We start from the raw sequence: 21,463 nt of genomic DNA on the forward strand, positions 1-21,463 counted from the left end.
ACCGCGTCTAAATCAGCACCAAAAAACGGCCGAAAACATTTTCCATTAATTTCAATGGGAGGCGGAAGCATTTGTTTCCCGCTCGTGGGAAGAAAAACCGACATGCTCTTTCTTCCCGTGGTTCCGTCTCTGACCTCCCATTGGAATCAATAGGAGGCAGAGAAAGCGAAAACCGCGGCAAGAAACTGCAGGCCGGTCAGAATCTGCCTAAAAATACCTGAAGGAATTTTGAGGCAGATTTTTTCTGCCTGCAAAATACTCTGTGTGAACAGCGCCTCACCATACAGCAGCGCTAAGATTTATGCAGTCAGAGGTCACAACGGTGACGTCAATGAGGTCGACGCGTCACGGCTGCGGCCCGTCAGCACAGGAACGAAAGTGGAGGGGGATTATAAAAGCAAGTACAAAGTGTTTTGTCATGTCAACCAATATTTCGTTTATTTACATTTATTTTAATTTAGTTAGAGAATCCCGAGGAAGAATAAAACACTAACATCAAATATAATAAGATGGATTCAATCAGAGGAGTCTCAGAATTTTTCTCCGCTCAGCTTCTAGTCCTGTGAGATTCAAGATTATTTTACTTTTCTGAGCTGTAAACAAATCAGAATTTCTAGTCTACAAGGCTTCAGAGCTGCGTGCGTGGAGTCCCTACAGTTCTGTATTATGGAGCTGGAAGCACGTCCTGTGCCGCCATATAGTTCCCCTGTATGACATCATATTATGGAGGTATCTTCCCTTATAGTCAGTGCTGCTAGGTGGGAATACCTCGGTAATAATGGCACCTGATGAAACATGTTCCAATTTTTTCATATGACACCAAAAAAACGTGGATGAAATCTTTTTTGGAAATACATTATGGGCTCGTAGTCTTCTATGGGTGCGGTATTATAGCTCTGTACAACTTAGAACCCTAATATGGGAAGTGTGCATGAGGCATAAGGCCGGGGCTTCAATTATTGGAAAAAATATCTAGTGGCCGTATTGCAACTTTTTGCTATAGTCACAAGGTCACTTGCCCCTTTTTACCCAAAGGGAAGTACTGGAGTCAGATCACGACCGCAATTTTACAGTGATTTGTTGTCCTCGTGTAGACGTAGCCCAAGATGGCAGAATACTGTAATATTACTGTCGTTTAATCAGCTTGTCTTCAATTTACCCCTCAGTCCCAAATCAAAAAGTTGTATGAACCAAAAATCATTTAAAAAAAAATCTCCAATTTTTTTTCTAGAATTTGGTCCAGAATTGGATGGCACTGGTAAACCAGACATATTTCTGTGATTTTATCCTATTAGGATTTTCGGGTGGACAGGTTTTGCTGTCGCTTCTTATACTCACTATATATACAATGATCCTCCTGGGCAACCTGACCATATTAAGTGTTATAAGGATTGACAACCATCTCCAGACGCCTATGTATTTTTTCTTGAGTTATTTATCCATATTAGATGTCTGTTACTCGACGGTCACCCTCCCGGCTATGCTGGTCAATGCCATAACGGGGAACCGGAGGATATCCTTCAACAGGTGCTTCACCCAACTCTATTTCTTTGTTTCTCTCGGAGGATCCGAATGTCTTCTTCTGGCTGCCATGGCTTATGACCGATATGTGGCCATATGTAACCCCCTCCAATATGTCCTCATTATGAATAAGAGGTTCTGTTCATACTTGGTAGGAGGATCTTGGTTTAGTGGTTTCTTCAACTCGGTCCTTCATACCCTGATGACCTCTAAACTGACTTTTTGTGGACCTCGGCATGTCAACCACTTCTTCTGCGATGTCCCGCCCATGTTAAATGCGGCCTGCACGGATACACAAACTAGTCAGCTGCTACTATACATAGTCAGTGTTTTTCTCGGGATGACGCCATTCGTGTTCGTCATGGTTTCCTATGTACAAATAATCTCCACTATTTTGAAGATACCTTCAGCAGTCGGAAGACAGAAAGCCTTCTCCACCTGCTCTTCCCACCTCATCGTGGTTACAGTGTTCTACGTGACGGCTAACTTTAACTATATCGGTCCCGTGCCTGGGAATGGATTTGACATTGTGAGACTTTCGTCTGTGCTGTACAGTGTTTTAACTCCTCTTTTTAATCCTGTTATTTACTGCCTGAGAAACCAAGAGGTCAGGAGGGCCCTGGCAAAGGCTTTCACTGAGAAATATCATTTGAAATAAAATTGAGATAATAATCAGCAATAATAAAATATAAAGTATGCAGTGGTGTACATAGAACAGAGGAGGGCTTATCATTTTGCTGGGTTTTGCCCCACAGGACCGCAGGCCTTGTGTTTGTCTCCCCCCCCCCCCCCAGTGGCCCTGTACATGACCATTGGGCTAATTATCTACATCTTTATTTGCAAACAATGCAGTCGCCACCTAACTTCAAAGGAGATGGAACCAACCAGGACTCTTCTCTCTCAGGGCAGCATGGTAAATAGACTTTGTTTAACTTGATAACATTGATAACTGTGGGCCAATGTCTCACCCAGTACACAAATAGCACATAACTGACTCATAATCATTTTTATTAGCCTTTGTATTGACTTACCGCTCGCAGTTCCAGGCTTTTATGTGCAGTCTCCTAATGTGGGAGGGACCAGAAACAAGTCTGTGCCGCACAGAGGGGCAGTCAGTTGTACAGCAGATAGAACTTCCTGTAGCTACATGAAGACCATTGGTTACTATTGCTATATACGCCAGTGTGTGTTAGCATGTTTTTGCTTGACCCTTTGCCTACGCTGCCCAGAGCCCCTGACTCGTGTTGTGTCCAGCATTAAGGCCCCATGCACACGACTGTAAAACCGCGGACCGTAATATGGTCCGCGGTTTTACGGACCCATTTGGTTCTATTGGCCGCAGACACCTTTCCGTAGCTGGAATTATGGAGCATGTCCTATTTTTCGTATTTTACGGGCCGTGCTCCTATACTTTGTATGGGAGCACGGCCCGAAAATTTCAGGCGGCTGTCAGCGGCCGGCCATGCCCGCAATCGTGGGCTGTGATTACGTGCACGGCCGTGTGCATGGGGCCTTAGAGACCTACCTGAGGTTATTATCTTGCTTTTACTTTATAGCATGTTTTTGGCTACTTCTTGTTTTGCTGGTGTCCTGCTACTGATTCTGTTCTGCTCACGCCTCTGGTGGTGATGGTGGGTTCTGCCTGTCCTCTGGTACTACACCTTGCGTTGTCCCTCGGCTGTGATCATGGTCCTGACCTCTGACTTTCCCATGTCTCTACCCTTATTACCAGGGACAACAGATCCCCTCCCAAGACTATAAAGGGCTATTGCAGATTGCTGGACTCTACTCCGCTTCTCATCCCCTTTGGAGCATGGATCTAAGGCACAAAAGCGGACAGGGACCCCAAATTTCATGATAGGTGGGGGTCCCCTATCATTTAGACATTTATGGTATATACGATGGATGTCATATATGCCTATCAGTGGAATACTCCTTTAAGACTTTGGCATGTCTGTCCAGAATTGATCCTTAAGGCCCCTTTACACCGGAAAATGATTGGACAAACGAGCGTTCACAGAGTGATCCTTCCTGATCATTGATCTGTGTACACGGGGCAGTGATCAGCCGATGAATGAGCAAATGCCCATTTATCAGCTGATCGTATCGTTTATGCAGCACAAAATATTATCGTTGTCGGCAGCACTTCATGTGTAAACAGAGAGATTCGCTGCCGACATGATGGAAACGTATGGGGACGGTAGTAACGAGCGCTCGTCCCCATTCATTGCTGATCATAGCTCCTTGTGAAAAGAGCAAACGTGCGCCGATCAACAAGCTGTCATAATTGGCCGGTCTAAAAGGACCCTTAGGCTGTGTTCACACGGTTAACAAAATATGGCTGAAAATACGGAGCTGTTTTCAAAGGAAAACAGCCCCTGATTTTCAGCTGTTTTTTTAAGCAACTTGCGTTTTTTGATGCCTTTTTTTACTGTCATTTTTGGAGCTGTTTTTCTATTGAGACAATAAAAAACGGCTCCAAAAAGGGCTCAAGAAGTAACATGCATTTCTTTTTACGGGGCATTTTTTTACGCACCATTTTGAAAAACGACCGCATAAAAACGCTCCATGGGAACGGAACGCCGTTTTTCCCATTGAAATCAATTGGCAGAAGTTTGGATGTTTAGCCCCCGTATTTTCAGCCATTTTTTGGGGGGTTTACGGGCCGAAAAACAGCTGAAAATAAGCCGTGTGAACACACCCTAAGTCCTCAACAGTTTACATGTGGAAGTGATTGAGCTTGTGGTGATGTGACTGGTGGGAATGTCGGGATTTTTCTTGGCTTCTGGATCACCTCCTAATCCAGCCTCACACTGCCGGACTATCAGACGTTCACAACCGGACAAGTGACCTATCCACACGATAGGTCATCAGTATATGATCGGTGCGGGTCTGACACCCGGACCCCGCACCATTCAGCCACTCTGACTGCCTCCGGGCGCCGGATGATTTGAACAGTATGCAGTAGTTGAAACCGGAAGCAGATGGCTCCGGTCACGGAAAAGCGGCCGTTCTGCAGTGGTCAGAGCCATCTACTGACTACTGTTCAAAATATCCAGCGCCCGGAGCAGCTGATCTGTTCGGGGTCTGGGTGTCAGACCCGCACCGTTCATATACTGATGACCGATCCTGTGGATCGTGGAAAACCCCTTTAGTGTATATCAAACCCATGGAGGAACAATGTTATGCCATTGAGCGCCGCGGGCAAAAAACGCTGTGACAAAATTGCTTTCTGTGCCTCCCATTGATGTCAATGGGAGGTCAGAGACGGAGACGCCCAAAGAAAGGGCATGTCGCTTTTTTTACCGCTTGCAGAGGAGATTTCAGGCGTTTTTTGGCATAGTTTTCGACCCGGTTTCCACGTCAAAAACAGCGCCAAAATACTCAGTGTGAACTAGCCCTAAAAGTAAAGATCAGAAATAAAAAACACAAATTCAAAGAAATGATTGAGATTAAATACAAAAATACAAATAAAAAAAAAAACTTTCTAATATGCTTTGTAGTTCAATTCTTCAGAAATGCCAAGATCTATGCTTGCTGTCAGTGAATGGAAACATTTTATTTTGATTTATTTTTTACCCGTCCTGATCATGCCAAATTGACACAGATGTAGGGCTCGTTACAGCGTTTCAGAGCTTTCTATTGTAACGGGCCCTACACCTGTGTCAGATGGACATGATCAGGACAGGTCTTAAGCCTCCATTCACTGACAGCAAGCACAGATCTTGAAGATGTGGGATCAGAAAGTATATTAGAAAGTTATAGACCTTTTCAATATACAATGAATAATAAATGGCGTCTATCCTCCACCGGAACAAAATAATAATGACAATATAACTACATCAATATTTAAACATCACAAAAAGTTGCCTAAAAGTAGAGCTTGCACCTGAAAGCAACAGAATAGAACCCCCTCAACTAAAACTTAGACCTAAAGCTCTCACAATCTTGGAACAATGTTATATATTCTGGACTGTGAGATGGGAATATACAACATCTAGGATTATTTCCCCAGATATTTCAGGGTATAATCCGATAATCTACCTGAAAGAACATCTGTAGGTCAAGTCCAAATAAAAAATATCCAAGTGACTGGTGATTCGTTCATTGCTCAGTAGATGTAGATATTAGATTGGTCTTTCGGGAATCTCATGTATGGAACAATTCTAGAAGCCTCCACTACACACATCCCATGATCACTGACTTGTGTCATCTTCAGGACTTGACATTCTTGGTTCTTGGTCTCCAGATGATCCAATGACTATTGAGTCCACAAGACCATACAATGCAGCCACCAGGCTGGTCAAAGCAGGAAAACATGAGAGTCCCGATGTGTGCGCCCTTCTATGTCATGTGGACTTCTACCTTATAAAGAAGTCCCAACATGTGGAGATGACCCCTTCAGCCTTATATTAGTTATATATGTCCTCCATATTGTGCCCTATTTCTCTCGGTATGGCAGTATAAGAATATTGAGCACAACGGTTAACCAGTTTGTCTACGTTACATTATACATATAATTCTATCTTCATAAGAGGAGAACCTTCAACGTCCGAATAAAACTACAACCAGTTCCTTTTAAGCGAGTATTGTATAACAAGCTACTAGCACAAATTAATAAAAAAGTTACTGCTGGCTATGGTAGAAAGGTGTCAGGGCATCACAGGTTGCTGCGTTTGGGGATGCGTAGCCCATGCTGACCCCTGTCCACCACCTACAACGAGCACGTGAGCATCAGAACTGGAGCATGGAGAATTGGAAGAAGGTGGCCTGGTCTGATGGAGGGCCGGGTGCATATGGGTCGGGTACCGGGGGAAGACATGGCACCAGGATGCATTTTTGGAAGAAGCAGGTGGAGGCAGTGTGATGCTCTCGGCAATGTTCTGCTAGAAAATCTCAGGTCCCGGCCTTCATGTGGATGTGAAACGTACCACTTACGTAAACATTGCTGCAGACAAGTACCCCCTTCATGACAACAGTATTCCCGAATTGCATTGCCCTCTTTCAGCAGGATAATGCCCCCGCCACACTGCAAACATTGGCCAGGAATGGTTTGAGGAACATGAATTGGCCTCCAAATTCCCAAGATCTCAATCCATTCAACCATATGTGGATGTGCTGGAGAAACAAGTCTGATCCATGGAGAACCCACATCACAACTTACAGGATCTGCTTCAAAAGTCTTGGTGCCAGATACAAGATCCTTCAGAGGTCTAGTGGAGTCCATGCCATGATGACAGAGCTGTTTTGGTGGCATGAGGAGGACCTACACAATATTTAAAGGGTAACTAAACGTTCAACAAACTTCTGACACGTCATAGTGACATGTCAGAAGTTTTGATTGGTGGGGATCCGAGCACTGAGACCCCCAAAAATCGCTAAAACGAAGCAGCAGAAGGGCTCGTGGGGGCGCTCTGCTGATTCGTATCTATTTGGCTTTTTCTGGAGATCGATATAGCGGTGTACAGACTCAATAGAAATAGAAAGTCTAAGAGCACGTACTCCGCTACATTGGCTTTCCGGAAAAAGCCGTACAGAAACGAAGCGGCTCAGCGCTGACACCAGCGCTTCTGTCGCTTCGTTTTAGCGATTGGTGGGGGTCTCAGTGCTCGGACGCCCACCAATCACTGTGACACATCAGAAGTTTGTTGGATGTTTAGTTACCCTTTAAGAAGGTGGTCTTAATATTATGGCCGATCGCTGTATATTCTCTATGAAGAATGCTAATTGGCCATATCATATTTGGAAACCTAATTGCGGGACATTTAAGCCCCACCTTGTATTTAACATGGAACACCCCTATTAGAAGCAAAATCCAATCACCCTGACCCTTTTGCGATCCGAGTTTCATGAAGATTGTGACTGTTCACCATTATACAAGGCATGTTAAGATTCAGCATGACTTGTATCCGTACACATCACCACCATCTATATGAAACCGTATGAACAAGAATCACAACTTTGAAATTCCCAAACGTATCATTTTCCTAAATGCGCTATGAAATTCCTTATTCCTCAGTGTATATATTATGGGATTTAGTGTAGGAGTAATAACAGCATAAAACACAGGAACCAGTTTCCCTTCTTCCGATGAATACTTCGTTGTAGGCTTCAGATAGGCAGAAAAAGATGTCCCGAAGAACAACGCTACCACAGTAAGATGGGACGTACAAGTGGAGAAGGCCTTCTTCCGACCTTTTGAAGATTTGATTTCCAAAATTGTGGAAATAATATGGACGTAGGATATTAAGGTTGATAGGAACGAGCCAAATCCATAAACTCCTCCAACCGTGAAGAGAACAACCTCACTGGGCAACGTATTGCCACAAGCCACCTTCAGTAATGGTGGGATGTCGCAGAAGAACTGGTTTATCCTATTGGAGGAGCAGAAGGGCAGCTGGAAGATAGAGACAGTGTGGACCATGGAATTGAGAAAGCCACTGACCCAGGATCCACAGACTAACGCTATACATGTCGTAGTGTTCATCACCAGGACGTATTGTAATGGATTGCATATGGCAACATACCGGTCGTAAGCCATTACAGCGAGCAATGTGCACTCAATGCTGCCGAGCGCAATGAAAAAATACACCTGTGCCACGCAGGCATTGAAGGTAATGGCGGTGGTCTTCAGGATGAAGTTAAGAAGCATTTTTGGAATGGTGACGGATGTGTAGAAAATCTCCAGAACCGACAAGTTCCAGAGAAAAAAATACATGGGAGTGTGAAGGGTCTTACTGGCCGAAGTCACGAGGATAATGAGAAAATTTCCACTCAGAGTCAACAAGTAAAAAGTAAAAAATACATAAAATAATAGAATTTGCACAGACAAGAGAGCCGGGAACCCGAGGAGAATGAACTCGGTCACCGAACCGTTATTAATCATCATTGATGTCACCCGAGAGGGAAAAAAAATGTCTGGAAAATAAACAAAATCGTATCAATTAATAACAAGGATATCAATTATATTCTAAAAAAATATGACGTAACAGAGACACATGGAGGTTTTTTTTCTCAGATTGATCAGTGAAAAAAAATAATTGACACCGGTAACGTAGAGCCTCACGGAGACTTCATATCACAGCGGACGCAAGGTCTACAGGTCCATAATCTGGCCGTACACATCAAGATCTAACAAGATAAGTTTCTGAATAAATACCATTAGATGGCGGCATTAATATTGAGTGGTTACATAGAGCGTCTCTAGAGGGCCTGTCCTGCATTACACATTGATGTCAATGGGCAGTCTGTAATTCTTAATTTCCCCTGTGGTGGTGCTGCAGGGAAATTGAACACTTACTGCCAGGTTTCCCCATAGATTACAGCTGATCGCTGGGGGACTCAGAAAAAAGGAAATTCGGGATCTACTTGTTGTCTGGTTATAGGGGTCATAACAAGTAGGGATTGTCCAAATCAGAGAAACCTTTTAAAGGCTATAGAGCCTTTAGGGCCAACTTTTTTTTTTATTGTAATGTATGTAGACGTTGATTATAAGCACTTTTCTAATATGTTATATTTTCTTTAAAATGTGGCTTTGTTTCAGCACCGCAGCTTCTATGTATCCACTTTACATAGAAGCTAGAGAGCGCTGCTATCAGCCGAATCCGTCAGTGAGCTACTGTGTGCCTCTGACACCTTACCTAACCCTAAGGCTACGTTCACACCCAGAATAAAAAATGGCTAAAAATTACAGAGCTGTTTTCAGAGAAGACAGCCTCTGATTTTCAGCCGTTTTTGAGGCTGAAAAGTTTTTTTTTGCCATTTTTCCATTGACACAATGAAAAACAGCTCAAGAAGTGAAATGCTCCTTTCTACGTAGCGTTTTTCTATGCGCTGTTTTTTAAAACGGCGGCGTAAAACAACGCCCTGTCTGAATGAAATGCCGCTTTTTCCATTGAATTCAATGTGCAATGGAATTGCTTTAGATATTTTCTGCAACAATTCCGTTGTGTGTGGACAAACCCAAATACCGATCAAATCTAAGTTACTAGAAGCTGAAGGGCTGAATAAAAAAAAAACAATATACCAAGAGGCCTGCAGCTCCAATTAATATGGTGCATCTTACAACAACCTATATTGAGTATAGACTGGCGTAAAAAAAATCTCCCCCATAACGTTGACAACCTCATATGTTCATACCAATACCAAAGATTGCCTATATGACGGCTTCTCAATCGTTTTTTACTAGGGTTTGACCGGCCAGAAAATGTTGATGTCTGGATCTCGCTGTTGTCCGTAGTCCACGCCACAATTATGAACATTTTTCCTTTATTTATCATTATCTTAAAATCATCTCCTGAATCCAGTAAAACATAAAAAGAGTCATGTGGGGACCAAAAAATATTATCAGGTTAGTCCCTGAAGTATGTGATAAACTCGCTAATATACATTCCAGTCCCCGTCGCACTGATTGAGATTTTCTGAGATTTTTATAGCGCTACCGGTGGACCGGGAGTCTAGTTGCTCAGTCTTCCTTCATGACGATACGACTCTCCTTCATGTGACCGCCCCCGCTGTACTCTATGTACTCACTGTACTACTGCTACTGCTTATACATAGAGTACAGCGGGGCCGGTCACATGATGAGGAGTCGTATCGTCATCAAAGAAGACTGAGCAACTAGACTCCCGGTCCCCCGGCAGCGCTATAAAAATCTCAGAATCAGTGTGACGGGGACCGGGATGTATATTAGTGAGTATCACTTACTGCAGGGACTACACTGATAATTTCTGGTCCCGACATAAACCCTTTAAAATAAGCACAAAAAGGACTAAGTCATGTCGCTAAACCAGAGTCCTGTGCAGTATATAATCACTTCTGTCAAACCTGCCTCCCCCACTGCACCTCACCAGCAACTAGGGGGCACCTCAATTTGTGAGAAGCCCTGGCCTATCTTCTGTTCCACTATCCAGGACTGTATTACGGAGGTATTCTCACCTAGAAGAATTGTATCTTGTGGAGAAGATCTCCATAATGCGGCATCTGAAGGGGCATGGCACCATTTTTTTCTGTCAGAATCATTCATAAAAACAAACAAACAGGCACAGTAGAACACAGACTCCTATAGATGCTATATATATATAACCTAGAAGTAAAAGATGCAGAGAAACTAGAAAGTATACAAAAATAGAAAAATACTTTATTGAAATAACATGATAAAAGAATCCATAGACCGACAGGTTAAAAAAGGGACGATTAGCCATGCATCTCACAAGTAAGTAAATAATGGCAAATTTTGTGCCGATGGCAAACCTACCGATGAGTTTACCGATGGACTATACTGAAGACCACAGTCAGACGAAGGCATTAGCGCTGAAACGCATTGGTGTGGACGTTTGCTGTGCGCTCTACTCCTCCATCTATCATGGGTATGTTGCATCCCTGTAGTTTGCTTTAGTACTTTTCTTTGTGTATTATCACCTTTCCTTATTTTGTGGTTTATATGGACTTCATAACTTACCTTATTACCTCCTCATATTAAATACGTCTAGTTGTTACATTACTATATATATGTGGTCTTCAGTATAGTCCATCGGTAAACTCATCGGTAGGTTTGCCATCGGCACAAAATTTGCCATTATTTACTTACTTGTGAGATGCATGGCTAATCGTCCCTTTTTTAACCTGTCGGTCTATGGATTCTTTTATCATGTTATTTCAATAAAGTATTTTTGTATACTTTCTAGTTTCTCTGCATCTTTTTCTTCTAGGTTATATATGTATTCTTGATGCTTTTTGGGTATACGCCCTAGAATTTAGCCCAGAATAATTACATGTATACTGATTGCTGCTTTACACGTGTCGTGATATGTGATACGGTCGTGATATGTGATACGGTCGTGTGCATGACGCCTTAGGATGAGAATTACACAAGAGAAAATATATCATTACTTAAAATACAAATCCCCACCTTCATTGAGAGTTTTTTGGAGGACTTGGGCATCTCTCAAAGAAGCAAAATCATTTCAGACAAATAAAGAACATTAGCAGAAGTCAATGAGACGAAAATACAAGAAAAATGTAAAAAACATCTGAAATGCTAAATCTTTTTTACTTGATGGGCTCCTTCAAAATGAAACAGAATGTTAATCAGAGCAGAATACATTGTAGCAGATCACGTGTCATGTGGTCATCAGGAACAACACAACATCAAGGGTCGAAGCCGAAATACAACACGTGATCCAGTTTCTGCCCTTCTGGCTCCTTCTTCCTTCTGAGCCCGACTCGGTGTGATTGTAAATGTTTTAAAGTCTGTCGAACAGACCACGGGGACTGCAAAGATCCCACAAATAACATCACAAAGTCTTATGGGAAATTAATGTCATTTATAGAATTAAAGGTCCTTAAAAATAACAATTCAAAGCTCGTAAAAACTATAGAAAGCGATTTCACAGCTCGTCTTATTGTGTTATTTTTAGGACATCATTACCCTAAAAAGGAATTAAATTTTTTTTTTTTTTAAACAAATTAAATTTTTTACAGAAAATTGTATGAAGATGTTTTTTTAAAGGGAACCGGTCAGCTCCTATTTGCCTTCCAAACTGGTCCCAGTCCAAGAATTAAATGTATTGTAAAAGGTTTAGGCCTCATGCACATAGCCGTGCCCGTAATCACGGCCCATGGTTGCGGGCACGGCCGGCCGCATTTCCGTGTCGTGTTCCCATGCAAAGTATTGGAGCATGACCTGTAAAAAATGAAAAGTAGGACATGCTCCATAATTCCCGGCACGATTCTACGGCACGGACACCCATCCGTAGTGGTACCTAAATGTATCCGCGGCCAATAGAACTGGGTGGGTCCGTAATTGCGGACCGTATTACGGAGATTTTTTACGGTCGTGTGCATGGTGCCTTACAGGACCAAAAGATTGAATGAGGAGAAGCTATATATTTAAGCTTGTTACACCTACACTTTGTCAAGTGGAGACCCATTAAATAAAGGAAAAGTCATGTAAGGATAAGGATCTGCTGCTGACGTTTTGGTCTTGTGAAGTCCATGCCCAGACAGGGCAGCGCTGTTTTGGTAGCACGAGGGCGACTTACACAATATTAGGCAGGTGGTTGTAATGTTACGGCGGATCGGTGTGTATACACACTACAAGCGCGTTTCATATTGGTCCAGTTTATCTCACATGTGTATTGTCAGTTGTCCCTTGGGTTGTGAATACAGATGTACATGTGCAAAAAACTAAACGTAGTCTTCCGATCTAGAAGTAGAAAGAGTTGCTCTGTTTGTGATAAAAATGTGTCCCTAGTGCGGCCCCTCAGTACCGGATGGAATATGGTCAGTGAATGGCTTAATCCCTAAATAAAATGTCCTCAACAGAATAACTCTCGCTAATTTTTGGATTACCTGCAAATCTCTAGAATATCATAGTCCTTTTTACAGAGCATGCAGTCCCTCTAAAGTTGGCCCATTGACTAAGGGTCCTTAAACACCGGCCCATTTTGGCCGTAACGACGAGCGCCGATCGACAGGACAGCTCATTGATCGGCGCTCGTTTGCTCCTTTCACAAGGAGCTAGTATGGGGATGAGCGCTCGTCACCACCATCTCTCGTCCCCATACATTTCTATCATGTTGGCAGCGCGTTTTCCCGTTTACACAGGGAGATGAACTGCCGACGACGACAATATTTTCGGCTGCAGAAACGATACGATCATCCGATGAATGAGTTCGTTGCTCGTTCATCAGCTGATCGTTGCCCTGATTACACAGGTCAATGATCGGGAACGAGTGTTCTGTGAACGCTTGTTAGCCCCAAAAATTGTCCAGTGTAAAAGGGTCCTTAGGCCCTAAACCAATGTTTGTTGATCGGGGTTCCCTGGTCAGAAAACCTTTCCTCTTCACAGTAGGCCATTTAAACGTATTTTAGCCTGATCATAGATACGTGGTAAAAAGGGCAGGCAAAAAAGTCAAGAAATCTAGACCATTATATTAAATAATAGAATTATTTACCCGCCTCTATACCAAACTTCTTTGAGGTATAAAAAGAAGTAGGGGTTCTCGGAGGAGTGAAAAACTATTTTCAGGAGTTCCCCCATGTTAAAGGGGTTTTCTGGGACTTTGATATTAATAACTAACTTAGGATAGGTCATCAATATTAGATCGGTGGAGGTCAGACTCTCGGCACCCCCACTGATCAGCTGATTGAAGCGGTTGCGGCACTCCGGCCTCTTCATTGCAGCCACGCACAGCTCTGTACATTCGATAGTGGCTGTGCCTGGAACTGCAGCTCACTCCCAATCGCTTGAATCCCTTCAATCAGCTGATCGGAGGGGAGCGGGAAGCTGTACCCCCACCGAACTGATATTAATGACCCATCTTAAGGATAGACCATCAATATCAAAGTCCCTGAAAACCCCTTTAATTGGGGAATAACTGCACTAATCGCTTTGTCACTTGGGACTTTCAATGGGTCTGAGCCAGAACTAAAACCATAGTTTTTCTGATCGATAATTCCCACTATCGACGATCGCGTTTTATGATGTCCTAAAGCACTTTTGTAGGAAAACCCCTTTTAATACAAATCTAGATCTCTACTCTGTATTCTAAGCTCTTCCTTGAATCTTCCCTTGAACCAAAACTAACCAGGAGGGATAAGCCATACCTTTGTGATCAGTGGGGGTCTGACCCCTGCCGATCCTGAAAATGAAGAGGCCGCAGCGATGTTTTAGCCCCTGGCTGTGCCGTGGACTTGATTGGGGCTGCGCTGCAGTTCCTTGTACAGTGGGTGGCCAAGAGCACCGCTAGTGCAGGAAAAACCAGTGGAGGGGGACACAGCGCAAAATAAGCAATGTGGCCCGTTCATTCTCAAAATCAGTGGGGGTCCCAGAGGTCAGACTGCCACTGATCATACTAGCGATATACCTTCACTTTATACGATGGGAATAATCCTTAAAACAAAGTGAATCAGCTTTGCCTGGAAAATTCCTTTACCTATATAGGGGTCTAGACATTTCACCCCACCAGCTTGGCATTCAATGAGCAAAATGTGCGCACTGGCCGAACCCCGAGCATTAGTCCTCAATTGTATGGGAAAGAAAAAGTACAAAGAGGTAATAGATAACAAAACAGGAGTTTATTGGAAGATATTACAGGATTTATGACAACCATAAAGAATCACATATACAAACGCAACTCCTAAGAAGCACTCACTCTAAATGGGAAGGTTACAGTAACAGCTAACAATCTTCATCTAGAAGTACCTTAGGCTCTATTCATTTCAGACGCACGAAAAACCAAGTAACATGCGTAACACGTGTTGAAGAGCGATGCATGTTACACACAACACTGAAAGACAAATACAAAAACAGTTGATAGACCCATTTTTTTTTGCTTCCCACAAGACAAAAATAAAATAAAAATCTACGAATGGGAGAACAGTAACGACCTTGCATATATAATATTTGGTTTCATTCAATTTTCTATTTGAACCCGGTACAGTAACACATTAGGCGGCTTCGCAATATTATATTTTAACGGCTCAAATGAAAAAAATGGGTTAAATTTCGTCAAATTGAAATTGTTTCTTTTCAAATGCATTTTGATTAGTGTTGTAAAAATGAAGGACAAAAATGTCAAACGAGTAAATGAGTTTAGTGTCAACCCAACTTAAAAACGTCTAGAGAACCGTGACGAAATGCAACATACCTGGGATATAAAATGACAACTACAAATTGCTTAAAAGTTAAAATCTCTAAAAAATAAATAAAAAAATCAAAACAATTTTCAATGCAAATTTCAGACAAGCGAAGCATTTACTAACGCAGGAGTAGCGACAAAATGTTACATGGAAATAGAGAGGGTTTCATTATATAACGTGACACCTTCAAGGACCCCCTTATGGCAGCTTAGAGGAGTTCTCATGAAGATGACCCCTTTTATAACTTAAGCCGACAAGGCAATCACCTGACTGCCATGAGGCCGACTTCAGAAGCCCCCGGCTATCCCCAGGGGACTAACCTCTATGACTTCCATATGCCTTAATAGGATGCCATATGGACTGGGGTTATCTTACTAAGAAAACACTACAAAAAAAATCTGGGTATATAATAAACCAAAAAATGTCATCTACTGCAAACAATATATCCAATGTAACAGCCATCACTTTATATTGCTAAGCAACAATTCCAAACCCTGCGGTATATAGCTGCTTGCCATACTTGCCTATATTGACTTTGTTTTTCCTCCTAAAATTGGAACCTAATGTGACTTACAGGGTTAAACAGTGTGTATTTAAAGGGCCCCAGCACTAAAATACTTGTACACATAGTCAGCACGGATTTATAAAGACTTGGTGGATAGGGAAACAAATTTGTGTTCCGATTTGGGCCATGATGGTTTGGAGTGGAGCATCAAGTTCAGTCTTCTTCTGACATGGATGGGTCTTCAGTCTAGACCAGATCTGTTGTTCTACCTCCAGTGGCGATCCCCGGTCCGGTCTGTCATCGGGCAAAGAGTCGCTACCACACAATGTGCTTTTTAGTTGTTGTGGCGACTTTATGACGCCTGGAAAGTATCGTGAACAGGTCCTATTCTAATTTAAAGGACCCATGCATAATAACCTCACGGCGTGGTACGGTAACCACAGCAACGGTGCCGCCCAGGGTGCAGTAGCGACCCTACTGGCCCAATGTCAGATCAGGTGAGAGATTGCAACCGACACCCCCAAACACGTTGGCTCGGACAAGCATTTATGTTTTCAATGGGGAGAGGGAAAGCAGCGGCAAGTCTTCTGCGGAAACAAAGAATCGGATTTATCTAAATCCAATATGTCTGATACTTCTTTTACCCCCAACATCTGCTGCTGGGGGAGGGTCGGGACACCACCATACATATTAGTCGTTTGGTGTGGAAGACTTTCATCTGTGTAGGGGCACCCTTAGCTGAGCAATATAGTGGGGGGTAATTATGAGAAAATGCTTAGAACAACTGATGGAAGAGAAGATATATCTGGTGCCGATTGAGGAAAACTACATGATTGGGAAAGTTTGAAGACCAACTATCAGAAACAAAGGATTATCAAGTACGTAATATCCTCTCGGAATCTGCCCCCCAAAAAATGTAAGGTCTATGGCCACCTCTACTGGAGGAGACCCTCATGTTGTGGTTGTTTCACACCTGCTTGAGATCTTGTACTTGGAGATTTGGCATTCATGTAAATGAACAGTAAATGTAACACTTGAGAAGATCGGACTCCATGTTTACATCTTTTGGAGGGTTTTCAGCAGCACGGGTTAGGAAAACCTAACAAAAACCCCAAGAACATCACCGACCTCTACAGATCTGTGGATATTATCATTGCAGTGACTACCAAGACACCGGAGCTGCTGCCACCACCACAAATAGAAGGAATCTCCAACAGGGAAAGGACTAAAGTGAACAAAAATATTCAGCACAAAACCAGGTAACTCTGACCACGTCGGTCTCCTGCGGAGAGTAGAAGGAAATGCACAGACAACACTGTAACGAGCCTCATTAGAAAACTAAAGGAGCCCGAAAAGTGAAGCCCAACCCTTGTTATATAGACGCTGCTGATATCAGTCACACCTATGGATGTAAATGACTCTGGAGCGTCCAGTGATCATGGGGAGAATTACCAGACTCTGGGTCAGGACTTTGTGCTCAGCTACCTCTCTGCGATCTAAGGGCTCATGCACCTGGTTCGGATCCATCATATGGTGCCCATAGGCTGCTTTAAGCCCATACTGCACCTCCGAGTTTATAAATTAAAATCATTGCAGGTTCCAAAGCATGCTGAGTATTGAGGTATCCGGTTAGGAGTATTACTTCTATGGGAGTATACGGAGCCTCACAGAGGAACCACAGAGCGGCACACCCAGTCCCTAATAACAACCCACAGGGACTCCGCGTGCCACCGTGCTCTTAGTATCCAGCTAGAGGACCTAGAGTCGGCCTTTCCCCACCCAGAAATGGCTGATCTAGGGAACAATTCATTATACAAAACATTTACACTTTAGCGTCGTTGTAAAGCACATTGGCATTGGTACTGTGGGGTTAGCCTCCGCCATACTAGTAAATACTCCTCTATGCTTTTATTTATACCCGTGAATTTATAGGAATTGCTTATACAGAAGTAGTAGATGGAACAAAGATTGCGTTCACATGTTCCTCACAAGGCGGTCTAAACACTGGCAAGGAGAGGGTGGGAATGACTACCCCTTTATTAGCCAAAATTAGCACTAGCAGTGTGGCAGGGTCCACGTAACGGACAGACAAATGTAGATTATAGCAGGTAATAGTGAATAAAGTGACGGCTTCCCTTTAACTTTACATAATGCATGAAGACAAACAGGTGACCTAAAGCTTCGCATCTACTACGCACACGTCTTAAATATTAAAAGTTCTAGCTGTAAAAGCTACGTCCACCTTTGCGACGACATTTTTTTGATTATCATCTTGATGGATCTAAAATGAAAAATGAATCAACTTTGCAAAAGGTCTTAATTAAAAGTTTCCTATCGTTTGGTTTCTACAGCGCCTAAGCAGACCTCTGGGTCTCCATGGTAACAGACAACAAACAAACCCTTTGTAGTCTGATCCTGCAGCCATACTCTTTTCCATCTGTTCCTGACTTCTTGCTAACCTACTGAATGTAAGTCAGCAGGAAGAAGGTGACCGATGGAAGGCAATTTGACTCTGGAGGGTTTGTTTGTAGTCTGTTACCATGGAGACACCTAGGTCTGCAAAGGAGCTGTAACAATAAGGCATTTTTAATTAAGACATATTGCAAAGTTGCATCATTCTTTATTTTAGATGTAATGGGGTAATAAAAAAAAACAAAAAACTTTGGTTTGCGAATAAAGTAATAAACTAAGCGCCTGAAGGCCACACATATAAGCCATCACACGAGATAACTGGCATGCCATGTATAACACAATCGTTTCCAATGACAGACAAGTAAGAAGAACATGGATTAAAACCCGGGCTTCTGAACAGACGTACAATGCAACTTAATTTAAAAGGTTCACTTACTTTCCTTGAGTACTAAAAAACAGGAAGAAATGGTTATTGTTGGAACAGAAAAAAAAAATAATATATATATATATATATATATATATATATATATATATATATATATATATACATACATACACAGTAAATATAGTAACAAAGCTCAAATGAAAAAACTCAGTGTAAATTTTTCTTCTATAGACAAATTTAAACAATAAACCCCCAAAAAGGTACCAGAACTACAGTGCGGCCGCCATGATTTATCCATATGAATCACAACAGATAAACTCATCGTCGCTTCAATCAGTAAAGCTTTATTTTTTCAGTCTTTCTATAAGACCCGCAGCCAACACTACTTATACAAAGCCTCTATCCCTACCCACTACAGCCTGATGAGGAACGGAGCAAAAAACGCTTCTCTTTATGTACTTGAGTAATGGCGATAGAAACTTTATCTATAGAATCTGTGAATACCGAGAACTCGTTCGGTTACCTGTGAGAGCAGCAACGAACAGTTATTCAGCTGAGCCAAGAGGTTTATAGAGAACGAACCATTGTGGACTGAAGACTGTTTAGTGCATAGTCAGTTCGGTCATATGCGACAGCTGGACACGCGGGTCCCTTACCTTCCCAATACAAACGTATGTCTTATGTGCAAACACGAGTATTTCTTACACACTATACTAGAAAGAAAATAACTTATAGAACATTAAAGTTGTCACCACAACAAACAAGATTCTTGAGAATTGACAAGTGAAAGTGCCGAGAAACATGAAGTGCACCCATCATGGATGTGAAGATGATCATTAATGATCTGACGGTCCTGAAAGGGTTTCTGAGTAAATTGAGGGTGGTCACCCATTCAGGATCCTCCTATATTAGCCAGAGCGAAGAGGGGCTACAAAGAGCATCTCTATCTCTGGAGGACCTGGCATGTTAAAGTATTACATAAAAAGCCTATTGATTTTAATGGGAAATGTGTAATGTTTAATTTCCCCTGTGGTGGCGCTGCAGGGTAATTAAACACTTAACTGCAGATTACAACTGATCGCAGCAGTGTGATCAGTTTATATTGAGAGGACTCTTCTGTCCAAGGCGGACAATTTGTTTGAGAATAATCGTTATGCCCATGGTACTAAAAGGATTGTTTTCAACCAATTAAAATCTGGAACCCCTTTTAAAAATTTTCGTGCCCATTGGTTGAAAAACACTGATTTCAATACAAAGGAAAATACACATTCCACAAAGCAAGGCTAGACTGCAATGTATGGATGGGAAAGCCCTATATGTATCTCATCCATAGACTGGCTGGCATTCAGGAACAAGATCGTGTGGGCACTGGACGTACTCCGCTCTATGAATCTAAAAAAATGTTTAAAACGGTTTCCCAATCCTCAGCTAGTATAACAGTACAGGTCTACTCTTCCAGACGTGCTGAGATACTCCGTCTTCTCTGTTACGGCTTCTTCTAGCCATAAAAATATTGCGTTTCCTTACTTAGAAGAGCTGCTTGTAAGGAAGACCCCCCCCCCAATCCGGGCTGTCACTACAAACCAGCAGCGACAATCCCCCAAATAACAGCATATCCTGAACTGACCAGCCATGACTAGACTATGGGAAGCTGCTGGACTATTGGATTTTTCCATACAATCAGGCATTATGGAAACAGAAAGAATTCAAGTTTTTTTTTTGGGGGGGGGAGATATCAATTGATGGCCATTAATGTGTAATCGGTGGGGGTCCAACACCTCGGACCCTCACCAATAAGCAAAGTGAAAAGGTCGCAACACTCCAGTGAGCGCCATTGCCCCTTTAATATGTATTTAGGCAAAGTGGCCCGTCTGTATGTGGCTACTAATGCAGCTCATCCCCGGTTTAAGTGAATGGGACTGAGCTGCCCGTACAAACGCGCCATAAACGCTCTGTGGAGCACGGCAACGTTTTTGTTCTGATCGGTGGGGTTTCTGGTAGTCAGACCCCCCATGAGGCCCCATAAAAGGGTGGGGCCAACCAGTTCCAATTATGGACTATTGGTTGCCGTATGGGAGGAATTTTACCATCTAAACCCAAAAAGTTTTGCAAATTGAGAATAATCCAAACTGTTACCAAGCGTGGTATATACTGCGGAGTCCAGCACATTTACAAGAGTCCATTTCATAGTCCACGTGACCAGAATATCTGCGCAATTCAGAAAACCCAAATGCCTGAACAAATTAAAATTCTTATCGATTATAATAAAAAGGGCCCAGTAGTATGAAGTTACTAATTCTAAAAAAAAAAAAAACAATACAGGAAAGCGGTTTTAAACATTTCATGGTCTTCAATCCAGGAAATCACGGTAGTCTTAATTGGCAAAAAAAAAACAAAAAACACACCATTAAAACATGGAGGTTTATGTAACATCTTTCAACGTTGCCTACATAGAAGCACGAACCAGGAGCACTACGAGTTACGTCTGGAGGATATAGAATATCTTATAGCAGGAGGTTTAATGTATATAGTAAAACCTTTTACCGAAAGACCTGATGGAGAAATGCGCACCAAGAGATAAAACTACGCAATAAATAACAGAACAAAAACATTTCCCCGACCAAGTCTGTTTTTTTTTTTTTCTTCTAAAAAATAGAGATATTTTTTTTCCCCTACACGCAATGACCCTATCGGGAAACCAAAAAAAAAAAAAAGCTTCATTGAGGTTTTGTAGTTTGGGGGCGGGGGAGAGGTTGGAGGAGAATATACTGTTGTATATACAGAAAGTCTTTTTTGTTGTTTTTAACCCCTGAAAAATTACTAGTGAAGAAATGGTCAAGATTTCCAGCCCTGACGCTGAGCTCTATAGAACGCGACTGTTATATACAAATTAGTTACAACATTTATATATATTTTCTTATAACGTAAGGCTAGAAAAACATTGGAACGAATGATTCGTATTTTAGAAAGGTCTAAAATACGTCTCACGTTTGAGG

General features: G+C 42.3%; 2 protein-coding genes across 2 annotated transcripts; one reads left to right on the forward strand and one right to left on the reverse strand.

Annotated features, from left to right (window-relative positions):
* Nucleotides 1-1,249: 1,249 nt before the first annotated feature.
* On the forward strand, nucleotides 1,250-2,179 carry LOC142662384 (olfactory receptor 5V1-like). Its single transcript, XM_075840608.1, has one exon. The coding sequence runs from the start codon at nucleotides 1,250-1,252 to the stop codon at nucleotides 2,177-2,179; it is 930 nt and encodes a 309-aa protein (XP_075696723.1).
* Nucleotides 2,180-7,474: 5,295 nt separating this feature from the next.
* On the reverse strand, nucleotides 7,475-8,239 carry LOC142662385 (olfactory receptor 5V1-like). The gene has a single exon (XM_075840610.1). It carries the CDS (start codon nucleotides 8,237-8,239, stop codon nucleotides 7,475-7,477), a length of 765 nt encoding a protein of 254 aa, XP_075696725.1.
* Between the last annotated feature and the right edge of the window lie 13,224 nt (nucleotides 8,240-21,463).

This window comes from Rhinoderma darwinii, chromosome 10, assembly GCF_050947455.1.
Source record: "Rhinoderma darwinii isolate aRhiDar2 chromosome 10, aRhiDar2.hap1, whole genome shotgun sequence".
Lineage (NCBI taxonomy): Eukaryota > Metazoa > Chordata > Amphibia > Anura > Rhinodermatidae > Rhinoderma > Rhinoderma darwinii.

Bases quoted from the DNA above. Each gene is read 5' to 3' on its own strand.
- LOC142662385 (XM_075840610.1), bottom strand. From the start codon at position 8,239: ATGTATTTTTTTCTCTGGAACTTGTCGGTTCTGGAGATTTTCTACACA.
- LOC142662384 (XM_075840608.1), top strand. From the start codon at position 1,250: ATGGCACTGGTAAACCAGACATATTTCTGTGATTTTATCCTATTAGGA.